The 18,305-nt window shown below is 42.3% G+C and overlaps 1 protein-coding gene across 1 annotated transcript; it reads right to left on the bottom strand.

Annotated features, from left to right (window-relative positions):
* Positions 1–3,233: 3,233 nt before the first annotated feature.
* mrps28 (mitochondrial ribosomal protein S28) lies at positions 3,234–8,629 on the bottom strand (the record flags this gene model as incomplete). The annotated part of the gene is made up of 3 exons (XM_083636839.1): positions 3,234–3,926; positions 7,024–7,107; positions 8,396–8,629. 3 exons carry the CDS (start codon positions 8,627–8,629, stop codon positions 3,618–3,620), a joined length of 627 nt encoding a protein of 208 aa, XP_083492965.1. The 3' UTR covers positions 3,234–3,617.
* Between the last annotated feature and the right edge of the window lie 9,676 nt (positions 8,630–18,305).

The raw sequence follows: 18,305 nt of genomic DNA, 5'->3' as shown, positions 1-18,305 counted from the left end.
TCTTAAGGTCCATTCCAGCATCTCTCTGAGCCTCACCAACCACGGGCTGTTTGTGTCGCCGTGTTTTTAAGGCTCATTAATATTAACGACCACTCCTGTTCCAATTGGCTAACCCTTCAAGAGTGAAACATGATGTTATGAAGTTTGCCCGAATGGCGTGAGAGGTTGTGTATCAAGCAACTCCTGTGGGATACAGAGGGATTTAGATGAGGAAGGGCAAGAGATGAATGATTGAGAGATGAGGAAATGTCTGGAAGGAAAAGAGGAGAGAGCGGAGGCAGTTGGAAGAAAAGCAGCAGCCCACAGGAACCTCAATGACTGAAGGATTCCATTTTAACCAAAGCCTTGATATGTCAGAGAAGCATTAGTCTCGCTAGCCAGCCTCTCTTCCTTGACAGAAAGGAAGAGAGGCTGGCTAGCGAGACTAGAGAAGCATAGATCACTAAACCTGTCTAAGTTGTATTCTGCTCGCATGATGTATATCTGAACAGCTTGTTGTATGTGTGTAAACCTGTGTTTTTGTATTATGCCTGCTTTACTTGGAAACTAACTAGAAGTTGAGTGCCGCCTGAACTGAAAGACCATATAAGGCAGAAAGTAACAAAGTGACAGTTTTTGTTTTCTTGTGTTCAGACATATAGGTTTGTTAGATGTTGTTTTACCTTGACAGTTTCAGCGATAGCTCTCGCCTTCCTCAGGAAACTGTCAAGGTAAAACAACATCTAATAAACCTATATGTCTGAACACAAGAAAACAAAAACTGTAATTGTTATGAAGACATGATGAACGTCATTGAACTATTAAGTAAGAAAGTATTGTGACTAAAGTAATGAAGAACCGGTTACATGATGAAGTCTTAGGGCCGATGTAAGCCAATACATTTGTATTTTGATTAGAGGGAAACACCCACAGATGTATAGACAGTAAATATAGTCAGATTCTTATAGAAGTTTGAGGAATCTTGCAGAGAAAACTTATCTGCTTGCTAATTTTTACCCAGGCAGTATTTTTTATATTTCTTGCTTTTTGCTTTTTTTTCAATAGACAGCTAAACCCTAATTAAAGGGATTGTTGTGTCATATACTCATTCTGTAATAAAACTCAGAAAGCCAAATGTCAAGACTACATTATCTTTTTGAATTGTTACTTTTCTCTGAACTTGTGACCAAAGAGCTACAGTATCTGACACCTTAAAGGGAGAGTGCTGCTTTCCAGGGTGACCTGTATTTTAATTAGGTTGGCTATAAATTAAAGTCAGATTAAGAATAGGCGAAGTATCTAACGAAGTAAAACTAACAGTCTAGTCTAAAGTCTAAATGGCTTGTTTAGAGGGTCGCTTTTCTAATATGGATTGTGTAGATTTAGTTGGCGACTGCGTTTTGAGTCCTACTTTACCGCCATATGGACCTTAACTCTTTGCTTCAAAGGTAGTACATAAATAAACAATTTGAAATCTGATCAAGACAGAAATAATCAAATCTGATTTATCCAAATCTATCCCCCAATCCGAATCTAGTCCCTTGCGTCACCGCCCCTCCCGCGTGGGAGTCTGGATCGATCTCTTCCCCGCCAGGTTTAGTTTAGTTAATTTATTGCACATAAACAAAAAACAATACATGATAGATTAAAAACAAAACAATATATATAGTACATATTGATCGGGAAGAGAAGACGATAAAAATAAATGTGCAGGATGAGCAAAAAAAACATAAGGGCTCGTCAGGTTGCCCTCAGTGGGCAAGCCCACCCCCTTCCCCCCTTTTTTTTTTTTACCTTTATACAGGCGGAGTCTCACCCAGATTAATGCTCTTTTTTCAGGAGGGCTCTGTTCACAGCCACACACACATTCATACCTGGAAGCTGACCAGTACAACCACAGTCTGATCCACTGCTGGCCACTGGTCAGCTCCACGGGAGCGGTTGGGGTTAAGGGCCTTGCTCAAGGGCACCTCAGTGGTGGTAATGAGGGAGGGGCAAGCGCTGCCTTTTCACTTTCCCCACCCAGATTTATCCTGCCCGTTCCGGGGATTGAACCGACAACCTTCCGGTCACAAAGCTCCCTTCTCTAACCGTTGGGCCACCACTGCCTCTGATGATGCGGAAGTGAATTGAAAAGCTGTAGTTCCTCGGCTGGCCGCTAGGCGTCAGGGGCAGTGGGGCAGTAGGCATTCCCCCCCCATGTTAAAATGCCTGACTTTGTAACAGGATTAAACGTATTTCCAGTGAGGGGCAAAACACGGTCTATATAGCTAATTTCACCTTTCCATAACAACTGTAGAGGGGTCATTCTTTATATAACTCGCCCATTTGGAGTAAAATAGATGATAGAAAAGGGGGTTATTGACAGACCTGACTGAATGCAGTGTGTGGGGGGAGCGCCCACAGAGTGGTGCATGGGGGTAACGGGCATTGCACTTGTTATTGAAATCAGCCTAACGATTTTTCTCAATATCGATATGTAGCACGATATGGTTTATGTAAGCTATACAGATTAATGTTAAATAATTAAATGAATGTTCATCTCATTGAACCGAATGGTAGCGTTACGTGTGACAAAACATTAATATTCAAATATTCAACCATACCTCAGTACTTACTTATTTTTTAAGTAAAATTTGCTGTCATCAATTTAGACAGCAGAAATGTGTCACAATATCAAAATATCTTCATATCATCACAATATGATTTCACTGAAAGACGATAATATTGAATTATCAGATAACATAGACAATAGTCTGGAAACACATTTTCCCATACTCAAAGAGTATCTTTTTCATAATTTTCCACACCTGGAAAATACTAAAATCAAATTCCATACTTTTCCATAGCTTTGTAGGAACCCTGTTCATATATGTATGTGTATATATATACTGTATATATATATATATATACATATACATATAAATATACATACATACACACACACATACAATGTTGTGGGGCAATTCGCTCTCAAAATAAAGTTTATTCCATTTCCATTGTTGGCAGTTGATGGAATGTGTTAATGTTGTTGGCCATATATTTAGCAGGTAAATCCCTGGACTATGAAAGGAAGCGTTACCATTTAAAAAAGATTGAAAATTCTGCCAACCCCCCACCCCGTGGTATCGAAAATGGTATTGCATATCGATATTTTCCTGGGTATTGTATCAAAGTTAAAAAATTCTAGTATTGTGAGTGACAACCCTACAATGTGTTCAAGACATTATTTGGAGAAAAATGTCAATGTTTTGTCTCTTTTTTATTTGTTTCCTTCTCACAAATAGGATTTTTCTCTTGTAGTTTACAAAGGATACATTTGTTCCAATTTGTTTTGGAGTATCTCAAATACCTTACTTGAGTAAAGGTACTTAGTAGTTACTGGAAAAGAGCGATGGAAGAACTGAAGATCAGCACAAAATAAAGTCTGATGTCACGTCACAGACCGGCACACAAGACGTTTATTCATTTAATATATCTTAGATAACCTGTCAGGAGTCCAGACAGCAAATCTAACATGTGTTTAGTCTGTTCAGAGTTTATCTTCCCCACTTTCTGTCCAATTCTCAAACTCTTCCAAGACCCCGTCCAGCTCTTGAACAAATTTGGGAATTCCCAGTTTGTGCGGTTCTGTCCCGTCAGCTCTGGCTCTCCTGGGCCTTGGGGTTGTCCCGCGCGGGCCCGTGTCCCGGCCCCTCCAGCGGGCCCAGCAGTGCGGCCCTGGCCTCCAGCAGCGTGGTGTCTGTCTCGGCTCCCAGGAAGCGCGCGGTCTGCTCCAGGTCCTCCAGCCGCAGCTTGACCCTGCTGCCTCGCTGCAGCTTCTCCCCGCCGGGCGCCGCGGGCCGCGCACACACGCAGTGGAACTTCCCCCCGAAGTCTATGTACAGGTCATCCTGCGTCACGTGGAAGATCTTACCAACCACCACCTTGTCCTTGGCTGGTCCCATCTGGAAGGATAGACATTTTATTTGTGTGTCACTCCTCAACGTACAATGCAAAACAAACACAAAATCACACCCAGGTGTTGAAGTAAGCAGTGCAGGTTTTGAGCAAGTCGGTGTGCGTACGTACGTGCGCGCGTGTGCGTTTGGAGCCGCTCTCTCCATAACGTGCAAAAGTCTCACCCATGAGGAAGTGAATTCACTATTCATTTCCAGACGTTTCTTCAACTGTGCATGCGTGTTTCACCGGCTTTGAACCGCTATCGTCCTCGAGACGTTCTCTCTACAGGCTGCAAGGCTACAGACAGATCTCATGCTCATATCATTACATTACATTATGTCATTTGGCAGACGCTTTTATCCAAAGCGACTTACAATAACACATTTTTGTCAGCAATAGAGCAATCAACTATGCTAGTAGCTAACCTGTAACTATGCTAGTAACTAATAACTATCATATCAAGTTACCGACATCCCGTGCTACGTCCTGTCCACATCCCGTCTGTCAGTCAAACCTCGAAATTCCTCCCCTACCTCCGTCTGTACCTCCCCACGCAGGACACTAAAGCGCAAATTATGCTCAAGCGAAATCGCCGGCGCTGACTGCGCCGAGGGAGTTGCCGCAGCTGGCCGTCCTATCGGCGGAGGGGGCGTGCAGCTCCTCGAAAATGTGACTCCGCGGCGTCAATGCGGACGTGACGTGACTAGCACGAGAGCTGTGATTGGACGTACTTGTTGTGAGGAATGAGGAAATGCAATTTCCTCATTTAACAGTGCTTGTCCCTCATCTAGCAAAGCCTTCTGCAGGCTCACCGGAATGAGTTTTGAAATGGAGGGACAATAAAATGTCCCCCCACCGACATGATTGCAAGTTCTTGGTAAACAACACGATAGCGTCATATGTAATGGACATGAGTGTACCACAAGCCACCTAGTGTTTTTGAGGTGTACTGCAGCCAATGCACCAAGTTAACGTTCGAGTATGCACAGTCTCGCTGTCGCCGCTCGGCGGCGGCAAGGCCCCAAGTCGAGGCTGCGCAGAACCCTGTCAGCACCTTTAACCTGAAAAAGACACACAGCAGACCCACTGTGTATTTCCTATATCGTTTTGTTTAATCCTTGCTTCCTTCTCTGACGTAAATAGATCAATAAAATGTTTTCCAGTTATTCCTAGGCTGCAAACTTGTTTAAACATGCAAATCAGAGTGGTTTCTGATGAGAATAAAGTAACGTTAAAGTTACGTTATGTCAGACTGTCCTCATCCCCATCCCCATCCCAAAGCCTTCGCCTCGGCCATGAGAGGCTGGGGAGCGCTGCTGCTGCGCGCGCCCCCGCGGCCCGGAGCTTGCGGCTCGTGCATGTGCAGACCAGAAGGGAGGCGGCCATCAGCGCCTGCCTGGCCGGGAGAGAGTGCTTCCAAGTCGGACTGATAACATAAACAACATCATTTGAGCTTATCCACGTAAGATATTAATAATGTAATGACACATTCAGCGGGAAACTAACTATAATTAAGACGTGCCACTTTGACGACGTTTGGTTCAGTATTTTAAGAGCAAACAGGTTTTTTTAACTTCCTGAAAAGTTAATGTTGTGGAGATTCGAGGTCCTGCCGCAACAGCGACGATATAGACGGTTTTAACTTGACAACATAAACATTAGGGATGCACGATAATTATCGGACCGATAAATTATCGGCCAATATGGCCATTTGCGTTATTATTTATAATTCCGATAATGGCCTTTTTCCGATAAATTATCATCCGATAATAATCATGCTTTATTTTTTGCCTCGGAAGCAAAGCCTTTGTTGTCGCACACCCGTGACATCACAGCTGCGACGCAAACATGGCTGCTGCCAGCGTGTTGCTGTTTTTCAGTTTCAGAATGATCAGAAAGCTACTGTAATTTGCAATACATGTCCCACACAGGTTCCGAGAGGAGGGGAAACCTCTAAGCTGGCATTACGTTAAACCAAAGCTGGCGATGATGCAGCGGATATGTTTGTTGTTTTTGTTAGCGAGTTTTGTAGCTCGTAGCGCGGCCTACCCTGCACGCTCGTCCACTTGGCAGACAAACTGACATTTACAGTCTTGTAATCTGTCTGGCTTGTGATCAAACAGTCCCGCAAAAGCACTTAATACACAGAGCTGGCGTAAACTTATAGAAACTAATGGAAACCCCTTTACCCGAAATGAAACATCCAGGGATTGTGTATTTAACTAAAAAAACACTCGCTAACGTTAAGCTAACCGCGCTAGTTAGCGTTAGCTACTGGACAGAGCCATCTAATAGCCAATAATGAAAACAAAGGCGCAGTCACGCACATTAGGCTACATAAAAAGCATCAGTCAGTCAACATCACATAGTGTCTTTTCTTTAATCTGGTGGCAGCATTTTTCAGTCAAAAGTGAAACAACACAGATGGTTTATAGTGCCTGCCCCATTCATTGGGCTTCACTTCATTCACTGAGAACTGGAACCTATGCAAAATTTGAACAGATCAGTAACATGACAATAACAGTCTAAATTACTATGCCTTTTGTCATTGTCTTTTATCTGCAGACTAAGCAGCTTGGCTTTCCGTTCTATAAAAGCCTTTATTTTTGTATTGACTATAATTGAGTGATACACTTTATTAAAACAATCATATTATATCAGAAGTTTTCTTTGTTTTGCGTTCACAGTGATGTCAGTTAGATTTGGTTAGGTCAGAGCTATGCTCACTACATCCATACATCTACCCTAACCCTTTTTTAACCCCAGGTGTGCATAAAATACAGGTAAAAAAAAAAAATATATATATATATATATATATATTTTTTTTTTTATTATAATAATTATCGGTTATCGGTATCGGTTATCGGCAGGAGAAGCAGATATTTATCGGTTATCGTATCGGTTGAAAAAATCCATATCGTGCATCACTAATAAACATTCTAAATTGCCCCTAGCTTACTTCCTGTTGCAGTGTTTGCTGACAGGAAATAAGCTAGGTTTCAAGCTAGGTTGTTCAAGCTTCAAGCTAGGTTGTTCCCCCATAGCTCCACAATTGCGTGAAAAGCATCTATAGACACATAAGAATACAATATAAAAGTTTACCTGGAGCAGCGGGGAGCGACGTAGCAGTGAGGCAAAGGACTGCTGCTCCCCGGAGGAGGTGCCACTCCTCCCTGCACTCCGCTCCTGTGACAGACAGAGAGAGAGAAATGTTATTAACGTGTCAATCCTCAATAAACAGGTCAAACAAAACAGCAAACAGCCAAAAGACAAAGGAGTTGAGGATCACTCACAAAAGATATGAGAGACAGGCTAAATACAATACACACATGAAAATATACTAGAGAAAGAATTATAATACACAAAGGCACAAGATATAGAAACACTATATAATGCATTTAAAAATGTGTAGATTCTAATAAAAAAAAGGCCTTCTTGTGAGAATGAGGTGGCAAGCTTCTCTTAGACTTGGACACAAATGACCTACCAGGCACACAATCTATTCAAATGACTGCACTCACCAAAACCTGCAACTTGCCTTGAAAGTTGAGAAAACAATTTGTAATGACTGTCTGTATATAAAGTTCACAGTTGCATACCATTACACTTAATAATGGTATGAAATTTCACAGTATGGTAAGGCATCTACCAAAATATCACAGACACAGTATATGGTATTTCACACTATTAATTCCCCCCAGCACTTTAATGAAACGAACTATGACCAATAGAAAAATATATAAATATTTTGCTTTGAAGAAAAATATTGCTTTATTGAACTGAAGAAACTAATATGAGAATGTTTACACAAGGGTCCTCCATTATGAACTTCACCTTATTTGTAGTGTTATTTGTAGTGGCGTGTGGCACCGTCCATATTACACACAACACAACAAAGCTTACCCTATGATAACCGTGGTTGCTTGATATCACGATATACCTTAAAACAGTATCTGACAGGAGTATTAACCCTAACATACATGTATTTGACAGGAGTAGTAACCCTAACATACATGTCTATGACAGGAGTGTTAACCCTAACATACATGTATTTGACAGGAGTATTAACCCTAACATACATGTCTATGACAGGAGTATTAACCCTAACATACATGTCTATGACAGGAATATTAACCCTAACATACATGTATGTGATGGTGGGAGGAAACCCACACGAACACTGGGAACACATGCAAACTCCACACAGAAAGGACCATGGACGGACCTGGTTTCAAACCCAGGACCTTCTTACTATAAGCAGAGCCATGTAAACAGTCTGAACCACTGAGCCACCGTTGTCTGTTTATAATAGGTAGACCAGTCTGTATAGGTAGACCAGTCTCTATAGCTAAACGTACAACTCCACATCTGAAGTTAGCAAATGCTGCCTTCATAAGATACGTTATGGCTCTGTATCAAAAGCAATTGGGGACTGTTTGTTATTTAGAATGAGGGTCACTGGAAGGTATCATACCTCCTCGCGCCTGCGCATCGCAGACTGCTGCTCGAACGCAGCAGCAAAGCCGCTCCTCGGTGCGTCCCCGGCGGGCGGTGCAGGCTCGTTGTCCCCGGCGGGCGGAGCTTTTATGTCTGAACAGTACGGAGACTTTGTGATGAACAACACAGTGCTGTTTAAGCCGCTCACACGCTTTAAACACGCTCTGCTCAGCACACTGCTAACACAAACTACCTTACACAGAGCCGCCATCTTCATTATATCCCACAATGCAAAGCGAGAGACAACAAAGTAACTTACATTGATAAGAAATGACAACTAATTCAGCGTTCCTTTGTAACAACAGCGCACAGCAAACCCGCCATTTTGGCCTGAAGGAGACACCTCTGAATGATTGGCTGCCAAGGTTCGGAGCCGTTATCCCATTGGCCAAGAAAGTGGGGTTTTTTCATGCCAAAATGGCGGTAGCGTTGTGGTAAAGTAAAACCATATGTCTCATCTTGCCTCCGATGCTCTTTGAGACAGCTTCCTTTATGGCTTCCTTCTTTACCGTGATTCGTCGTGACCTTGCCAATCATGGTACCGCCGCGCCCTCTGCTGGCGGAGGACAGACTCACTGAGAAAGACCTGACTGAATCATAATGATGTGTTTAGTGTTCTTGTTCAGATAGGCTACCAAATACCAACAGCACAGAACCATCAGTATTTTGGGGAAAAGGCCACTAATTGATATGTAGGCAGGTACAATGACCGATTAATAAAAAGTAGTTTTGAGCCCCTGTCAGTCAGACAGTCTCTTTCTTTCTTTCTTTATTCATTTATCTTTACATATTTTATCTATCTATCTATCTATCTATCTATCTATCTATCTATCTATCTATCTATCTATCTATCTTATTATTCTTTTATGTTTTCTATATCTAATATTATTTAATATAAATTTTCAACTTGTGACATACACTTCCCTATCTCGTGGCTGGCTACTCGTCCAATCAAAAGCATAAAAGATGCATGAGCCCACCCATCTCTGCCGTGGGGAAGAGAAGAACAACAAGGCATCTAGAAAGCAGATCAGGAGGACAGAACCAGAACTAACTAGCTAATAAGGTAATGACTAAACCCAACCATTTCCAATAAAGTTCGTTATTCTGAGGGTTACCTGCCATGGTTCGAACACATAACGTAAATTAGATTTATAAGATCAGCTTCAGCATGCAGTTCTCTCAACTCGACTTCGGCTAGCTCTCACGCTAACTACAGCATAGCTAACGTTAGCAGCTAGCTTGCTATGGCTGGCTTCCGAGAGGCAATACCGCATGCACACAATAACAATTTGTATTTCGCTTTGTATTTTATTTCCATGCTTGCTTATAGTCCAAATGAAGTCATATGTTTGTCGAAATTGTGCTGTGACGTATAACTGAAAGGTAGCGTTCGTACGTTGACTACCAACCCAACTGGTAGCCCAACGTGGTGCTTGTTAGCTTGTTAGCTAGTTAGCTAACCCAACAATTAATCTGCCTATTCAACTGCATTGAGTTTTAATGGAGTCCGGTAGTGATGTGACGTTCGCGCACGATCCGAATCTATTGAACGGTGTGACAGCCACTGGTCGCTCCGCTATCCTGCCTCCATACCGTGCGTGTGATTGTTGTTTACTTTCTGCAGCAGCTGTTGTGCACTTCTGTCCGCAGATTCACCACAACTCCACAATGAAACGCTGAAGTCTCCGGCGGATGAAAACTACCCTTCTTTGCGTTGGTTTTACCATCTTTTAATCTCCACTGTGCCTGTCCAACAAATAAATAAACTAATAAACACAGGATAGGCGAGCATGTGTCTGCCAAATCTCTCGGTGGGTGTGACTGTGGTGTTGGAATGAAACCCGCCTACTCTCTTCCTACTTCCTGGTGTTCAAATATTGAATTGAATTAAATTAAATTAAAATGTTAAAATTAGCTTTCATAGCGATCGACACAAGTATATTGGTGATCTGCATTATTACACCTTTTCAAAGCAGTGATCACTGCTAAAATAATAATAAAAAAACGACTCACCTGCGCGTTTCGATCCGCAAATACAAAAGGATTCAGCACAGTAAACCATGCACCTATGGCTCTACGCCACCAGTCCATTCACGGTTGCTCAGTTCAACTCATGACTGAGCAACATCGGCGACTGGTTGAACTGAAGCTTGTTCAACTATCTTGTTGCCCTCAGGCTCTTCTAAATTTCGTGTTCTGTTAACACTACAGTTGGAAGAGCCCTCCCATCGAGCATAGCATTTTCGTTAGACAATCTGTGTTGGGCATTAAACTCACCTTATTTCTGCACTTTGAAGTCACAGGTAGGGTCGGGTGGGGCAAACTAATTATATCGGAAGCCTAGTTGCCGAAAAGAAGTGAGCGGTGGTGGTCTGTCTAAATGCATTGTAGAATGTATGTACAAGACAAAATGATGCCAGTGCGCATGCGTCTGGACTCTGTTTCCAGGCAACTCGGTGATTCTCGTCAAACTTTGTCTTAAAAAAAAGAACAGCAGCTCACTTTTTTCCGCAACTAGGCTTCCGATATAAATAGTTTGCCCCACCCGACCCTACCTGTGACTTCAAAGTGCAGAAATAAGGTGAGTTTAATGCCCAACACAGATTGTCTAACGAAAATGCTATGCTCGATGGGAGGGCTCTACAACTGTAGTGTTAACACGAAATTTAGAAGAGCCTGAGGGTAACTTGTTGCCCATGAAAATATTGAACTGAATTCGTTGCATGCTGATAGTTGGGACTGCACGGTTTACAAGAACTGGCATGCAGTGATCTCTGGCATTTGACAAGCATTATATTATCAAATGAACATTAAAATCCCATTTTCAAAAGGCTGATAGCCTATTGTGTCACTGTATTCTGTATTGTACATGCTTCTCTCCTATTGTATAGCCCTATGGCTTTATTGTATTCATGACTGCTATCAAATAGCATTTCTGCTTTATTGCATATAACATTGAAACAGTGCCACTGCAATAAGGACTTTGCCTATGTTAGCCTACATGTTAGCCTACATACCTCTGTTAGCCTACATATTGTAGCCTGATTGAGCCACCCCAAATTCTAACTCTTAAAAGTGCACATGGAAATCAGCCAAACAATGGTTCCCTCCCAAACAGCTAAGAACCTTGGGGTGATCCTTGACAACCAGCTGTCTTGCTCGGCCAACATAGCTGCGGCAGCACGCTCCTGTAGGTTCTCCCTCTACAACATCTGCAAAATCCGTCCCTTTCTCACAAGAGAAGCGACTCAACTCCTGGTCCAGTCACTTATGGTCCCTCGCCTGGACTACTGCAACGTGCTCCTGGCCGGCCTACCTGCCACTGACATCCGACCGCTTCAGCTCATTCAGAACGCTGCAGCCCGTCTGGTATTCAACCAACCCAAATTCTCTCATGTCACTCCCCTCTTCCGGGACCTCCACTGGCTTCCCATCTCGGCACGCATCAAATTCAAGACACTGGTACTGGCCTACAGGGCAGTACACCAGTCAGCTCCCCTGTACCTGCAATCTATGGTCAGGTTCCAAACCTCTCAGCGCTCCCTTCGCTCCTCCACCAGTGCAGGGCGCCTCGCTCCTCCTTCGCTACGGGGGCTCTAAAGTGGCTCATCCCATCTCGACTCTTCTCGTCCCTGGCACCTCAATGGTGGAACGAGCTTCCACCTTCGGTCAGGACAGCTGAATCACTGCCGATCTTTCGGAAAAGACTAAAGACACACCTTTTCAGGCTTCATCTGGGCCCTTCTTGATCTAACTTCTTTCTCTTTCTAAAAAAAGAACTAAACTAAACTTGTACCACTGTTTCTTCAGAGGTTGTAGTTGTCATAGACTGTGCTCCATAGTTGATTGCTCTATTGCTGACAAAAATGTGTTAATGTAAGTCGCTTTGGATAAAAGCGTCTGCCAAATGACGTAATGTAATGTAATGGTTGGAGAACAGATGGCGGCAGCCTATTATTTAATGGGCAGTGGACACTAATATGATCAAATTCAGGCTATAGTAAGCACATTGTCAGTGACCACAGGGACTGCATATTAAAATAGATGAGCCTTGATAATGGAACAGTCGAGTTAAATCTGGACACCATTGAAGATCAGGATAATGAGAAGCTAAACAGGATTTGCATGCTGCTGTTCGTCTATCTGGTTCCCAATTTGTCAAAAGGGCGTGTGGGCTCATTCAGACTACATTTAAAGGCGGAGCATCATTGATAAGAAAACAGAGGATCAGAGTGGAAAATAATTATGATATTTCAAGTTATTTTCAGTTGCCTCGTGCCAGAGATCACTAGCCTACAGTATATTGCCAGTTCTAAGTGAAGTCCCTATCTATCAGCATAGAGCCAATTCAGTTCAATATTTTCATGGGCAACAAGTTAATATAACAAGCTTCAGTTCAACCAGTCACAGATGTTGCGCAGTAATTATAAAGTTAGTTAACTTTTGACAAAGGTAAATCAAATATTAAAATATTAATTTTAATGTGGTGTGTTTTCTACAGGTTCATCCTACTTGCGATAGGTGACAGACGTGGAAAAGCATAGCTACACACCAAGACTGGTGTCTGAGAGGTAAGAGAAACAGGATGTATGAGTACTATGCAGAGGAAAGATACTGTAGGTCAGTGATACTCAACCCCCCCATTGTACATTTCAAAAATAACGTGCATCAATCTGCACTTTGAGAGTACAATGTAGAGGCTAGTAGATCGATAAAGAATTACACACCACATTAATATCCTCTTTACTGTGCTGTAGCTTTGCAATGATGAAAAAATTAATTTGCCTCTATATTTTGCATACACGTCACTACTAATACTACTGGTTTAAATACAATGGCCTATCTATACCTAAATCCCTTGCTATATAACAGGAGTTTGTCCGGCAGCCAAAAATGAAATGGGCACAACTATTTTTTCCTCCTAATAATTTCATGTGGGAACTAGCTAGCAGTTAATGGGTGTAGCTCGGTTGAAAGAAAATTAATAGTTCCATTGTATTGTTCCATTGTATTGGAGAGAAGGCAGACATCTCTATGACTGATATCTCCAAAACCGACATCTAACACAAAACAATCTAGATGGATAAATAGCACTACAGGTGAGGGGGAAAATATGTATTTTGGATTTTAGGGTGAGCTGTCCCTTTTAAGCCATGCTGCACTCACAGAACAGAAATCCATTAATGATGGAAACAATTTAAAATGAGGAAACACCCAGGGTGTTTCCTCATTTTAAATTTAATAGTCAAACTTTACATTGACATAACAGTGGCCCTTTAGTGGACTAATATATGCTTCTTGCTGCTCTCTCTGTTACTAGACTGACCTGCTGTGACCTGCTACTTGGATAACCAACTCAGAGGTGAGGAAACGGAAATAAAAAAATATCTACGAGTTACGCTTCATAATATCATCAGCTTGTAAGGTCATACATAAACAGTGGATATGACGAAACTGTTGACACCGCAAACCTGTGTAGGCATACTTTTTTCCATACATCGAATTGATGAGGAATTGATAAAGAATCAGACCGATTAGGAAGCAGGCAACGCTAGTCATCTCAAATGAGCCTTTTGATAAGGCTACCGTGACACTACTATATCAACAACTATTCCCTGTCAGCAACACTGACATGGATTTCCTTTCATTCTGACTGAAATGGTTAGAGCCAATAGCAGAGCTTATTCCTGCAGCCTGCTTCCAGTGAGTCAGACTACAAATGCGGTGACCAACTGAACTGAAGCCGTATTACCAGTAGGGGTGGGAATCGCTGAGTAGCTCACGATACAATATGGTCACGATACTTGGCCCTCGATGACGATATTATCACGATACAGCGATTCTGCGATATTCGATATATTGGAAGACGATACATCACGATACCTGTGTAACTGAAGAGAAAAAAATACCCCTAAAAGGCAAGAAGCAGGTATTATGTATTTATTAGCAGAATTGACATGAACTCTCTCAGAGTTCACTCACTCACTCATAACATTTTCGATACCACGGAGGAAAAGTTACACATTAAGTCTTTTTATTATTATTATTAAAACAAGAAAACCTATATAACCTACCTACCTATATAATTATATAATTTCTAAAAGTAGATATTAATGAGCAAACATTTAATTTCATGTAGCCTACAGTATTTATGTTTTTGTTTCAACTACAAACATAAATAAACGTCAACTTGAAACTATGTTTCAACTACCACACACAGCATAATATTTTAGCCTGTTTATTTTTTTATTTTATTTTTTTTAAATAAACATATCGATACTTGGTGCCAGTGTATCGATAACGTATCGCAAGTGGAAATATCGCGATACCGTGAGTATCGATATTTTGTCCCACCCCTAATTACCAGTACAAAGAGTTCAAAAACCGACAAAATGCATAGAAAACCGTCCAACTTGTGAAACTGTTAGTTTGAGTTTAGCCTGTTCAATAGTTGAATTTCAGCCCAATTACGGCAAATTATGCAGTATTTCACATTTTACTGTTGATTCCGTTTTTATTGGTCAATTCCGCGATTCCATCCGCAATTCCGTGAACGTGGATTTCATATGGCCCTACATAAACCAAAGCATTTTAGTTGAAGGAAGCACTGTTCTGAATCTGACTCTGGAAATGATGTATTTCAGATGGCGGATTCTGCTAAGTACTACCGCAAACGGAATGCAGAAATGGCTCGGCTCCTAGAATCTGACAGTGATGATGAGGTTGACAGTCGGATCCTGCGGCTCCTAGAATCTGACAGTGATGATGACGTTGACAGACGGATCCGGCGGCTCCTAGAATCTGACACTGATGATGACCTTGAAAGACGGACGTCATTGACTGAGGCATCAACTAGCGGATCACACAACCAGGCTGGCATAGCAAGCGGTTTGGAAAGCAGACATTCGGCAACAGACCGTTTGACAACAGATGACACAGACTTTGACACCGACCTGGAGTATGTGTCTTCAGACTCGGACAGAGACGTTTTAAATGATGATGCTGATTTGGATTTGCCCCATTTACAAGCTGACTTAAGAGAATGGTCTACAAAGAACAAAACCACACAAAGATCCTTAAATGAATTACTGGGAATATTAAGAGAGCAAGGGCACCTGCTAGCAAAGGATGCAAGGACACTCCTCGCTGCCACACCACGAACTGTAGGATCTGAGCAGAAGTGTAGTGGGCAATACATTTATTGTGGGTTAGAAAAAGGGATTTGCAGTTTACTAAATCAGACGATTGCTTTCCAACAGGATCATGATTCTATAAACCTGAGCATCAATGTTGACGGTGTCCCGCTCTCCAAAAGCAGCAACGTCGTCCAGTTCTGGCCAATACTAGCTCAGTTTCACAACTTTGAGCCATTTGTGGTAGCTCTCTTTTGTGGGGACAAGAAACCATCTCCTCTTGCGGAATACCTCGATGATTTTTTAACGGAGTGTAAACATCTCACAGACACAGGCATGGTTTATGAAGGGAAGACCTACACTGTCCATATTGAAGCATTGATCTGTGACGCACCAGCAAGGGCTTATCTGAAGTGCATAAAAAACCATAATGCCTATCACAGTTGCGAGAGGTGCATCACCAAAGGTGATTACATAATGAAAAGTGTGGTATACAATGAACAGGGGTGCACCTTGCGAACAGATGAAGCGTTCAGTACAGTAGAATACAAGAACCATCAAACTGGTACCAGCCCCTTCATTGCTGCAGGAATTCCTTGCGTCACCTCGTTTGTCTTAGATTATATGCATATGGTCAACTTGGGAGTAGTACGAAGGATGCTGATCTTCTTGACTCGGGGCCCAACAATTTGCCGCTTATCTGCCAGGCAAAAGGAAGAAATATCACAAAAGCTAAAGACCCTGAGTGGAAAGATGCCTAGTGAATTTGCTCGGCAACCCCGGGGTTTAGAAGAGCTGGACAGGTGGAAGGCCACGGAATTTCGGCAGTTTCTGTTGTACACAGGACCAGTTGTACTAAAGAATGTGTTATCTCCTGAAAGATACTGTCATTTCTTGTCCTTTACAGTAGCCATGTCCATAATGTTGGAATCGGATGACAACACTCGCAGTGCATATCTTCAATATGCCCAGGAACTCATGTCGCACTTTGTTACCCGCTGTGCTGACCTGTACGGAAAGTACTTTTCAGTGTACAATGTGCATGGACTGACTCACCTTCATGAGGACGTCCGCCACTTCAATTGCTCACTGAACGATATTTCCGGGTTTCCTTTTGAAAACCACCTCCGACAAATCAAGAAACAGGTACGGAGTGGAAAAAATCCCCTAGCACAGGTGGCCAGGCGATTGTCTGAGATTGAATGTGCAAACGCCAACGAGAGCAAAACACGGCTTCGAATGTTCGTTAACTCAAAGGAAAAAGACAGTTGTTTTCTCTTGCGAGATGAACGATTTGCTTTCGTCAGAGAAAGACGGGAAGACGGCACTGTGCTCTGTGATGTCCTGCAGCAGCGTTACACATCAACGTTGTTTGAAAAGCCGTGCAGCTCCAAACTCCTGAATATAGTGTGCACAAGAAATCAACAGAAAAGGATGAAAAGACAACAGCTGCTCGAAACTGATCTGTTCCGTAAGGTGGCCTGCCTCCCTCATGAAAAGGGTGGTTCTGTCCTCATCCCTCTCCTCCATGGTATAGAACACTGAATTTGAAGGCTGGCTATTCAGCTCAGTTAACATCCATGAAGAGGTGCTACTGATACAGATTTCTTTAAACCATTGATACCTGATGCAGCAGTGGATGTGCGCACGTTCCTCGATACTTAGTTCTGCCATGTCCTCCAGCCCCGTCGGATCATTTTTTCGTTAAATTTAGATTTAAAATGGACTTTCCCCCACTGGCAGTCAAGCCTAGCCTTTACACAGGCTCGCACCCCCGTACATAGCTGAGCTAATCATCCCGTATGTTCCCATGAGCACCTTCCACTCGCAGGGTGGTCCCCAACAAAAAGGGGGAACTGTTGTCACCAAACAGCACGTCTCTCTCGTCAACGACACTACAAGCAGGCAGCGATAACTGAAAAATTAAGTCTGAACTGTGGAGGCGACGACGCAACGTTTATTATTTAACTCGTTCAAGATTAGGGTTGGCTACCGAAACCCGGTTCCAATGTATGGAGGTTCCTCGTACTTAAGGCTATGGGGGATTTAAGTTTATTTTGCACTGTGTGCTTTCATTTTTAAGGCTAGAAATGGAAGTGGTTGTGTTTTTTGCCGTGTTCTCTCTGCAGCCATAACATGGCGGTCTCGTTCCAAAGTGTATTACTCCAGCCAGAGTAGCTACTTTCTATGAAAAGTGCAACAGATACATGACCTTACAGCCGGTGTTAAATCATCCAAAATGAACATGAAAAAGGAGACCGCAGGAAAAAAGTCACGAAGAGTTTCAGCGAGCGTGATGCGGCTTCAGAACGAATGCATGGTCGGTCTCTCTTTCATCTTTCCTCTTATAAATGCATCATCTACGCTTGATCTACAGGCTCGCTGTATTCAATAATATGATTGATTGTTTTCCCCCCTCCAAATTATTAATGCCATTAAATAGGAAAACGCTTTATCAAAAATAATAATAATAATTAAAATGACGGCCAGTTAAGATTATTGCGATTTGATCATCAATCGCCAATCTTAATGACCACGATTGGACGATATGAAAATAGGGACGATTGAGCAGACCTAATATAGATGTGTGTATATATATATATATATATATATAGGCTATATATATACCAGTATATATATATATATATATATCGATATATACAGACCTGCCAACCTGCACACATTTTTCTTACCATGCACGCATTTTGGCATCAAAGTACGCTGGTAAGATTTGTCATTTAAAACTTGACA

The sequence above is a fragment of the Poromitra crassiceps genome (assembly GCF_964638095.1).
Source record: "Poromitra crassiceps genome assembly, chromosome: 5".
NCBI lineage: Eukaryota > Metazoa > Chordata > Actinopteri > Beryciformes > Melamphaidae > Poromitra > Poromitra crassiceps.
The sequence above is the reverse complement of the archived record's forward strand: the minus strand, read 5'-3'. Positions and strand labels throughout refer to the sequence as shown.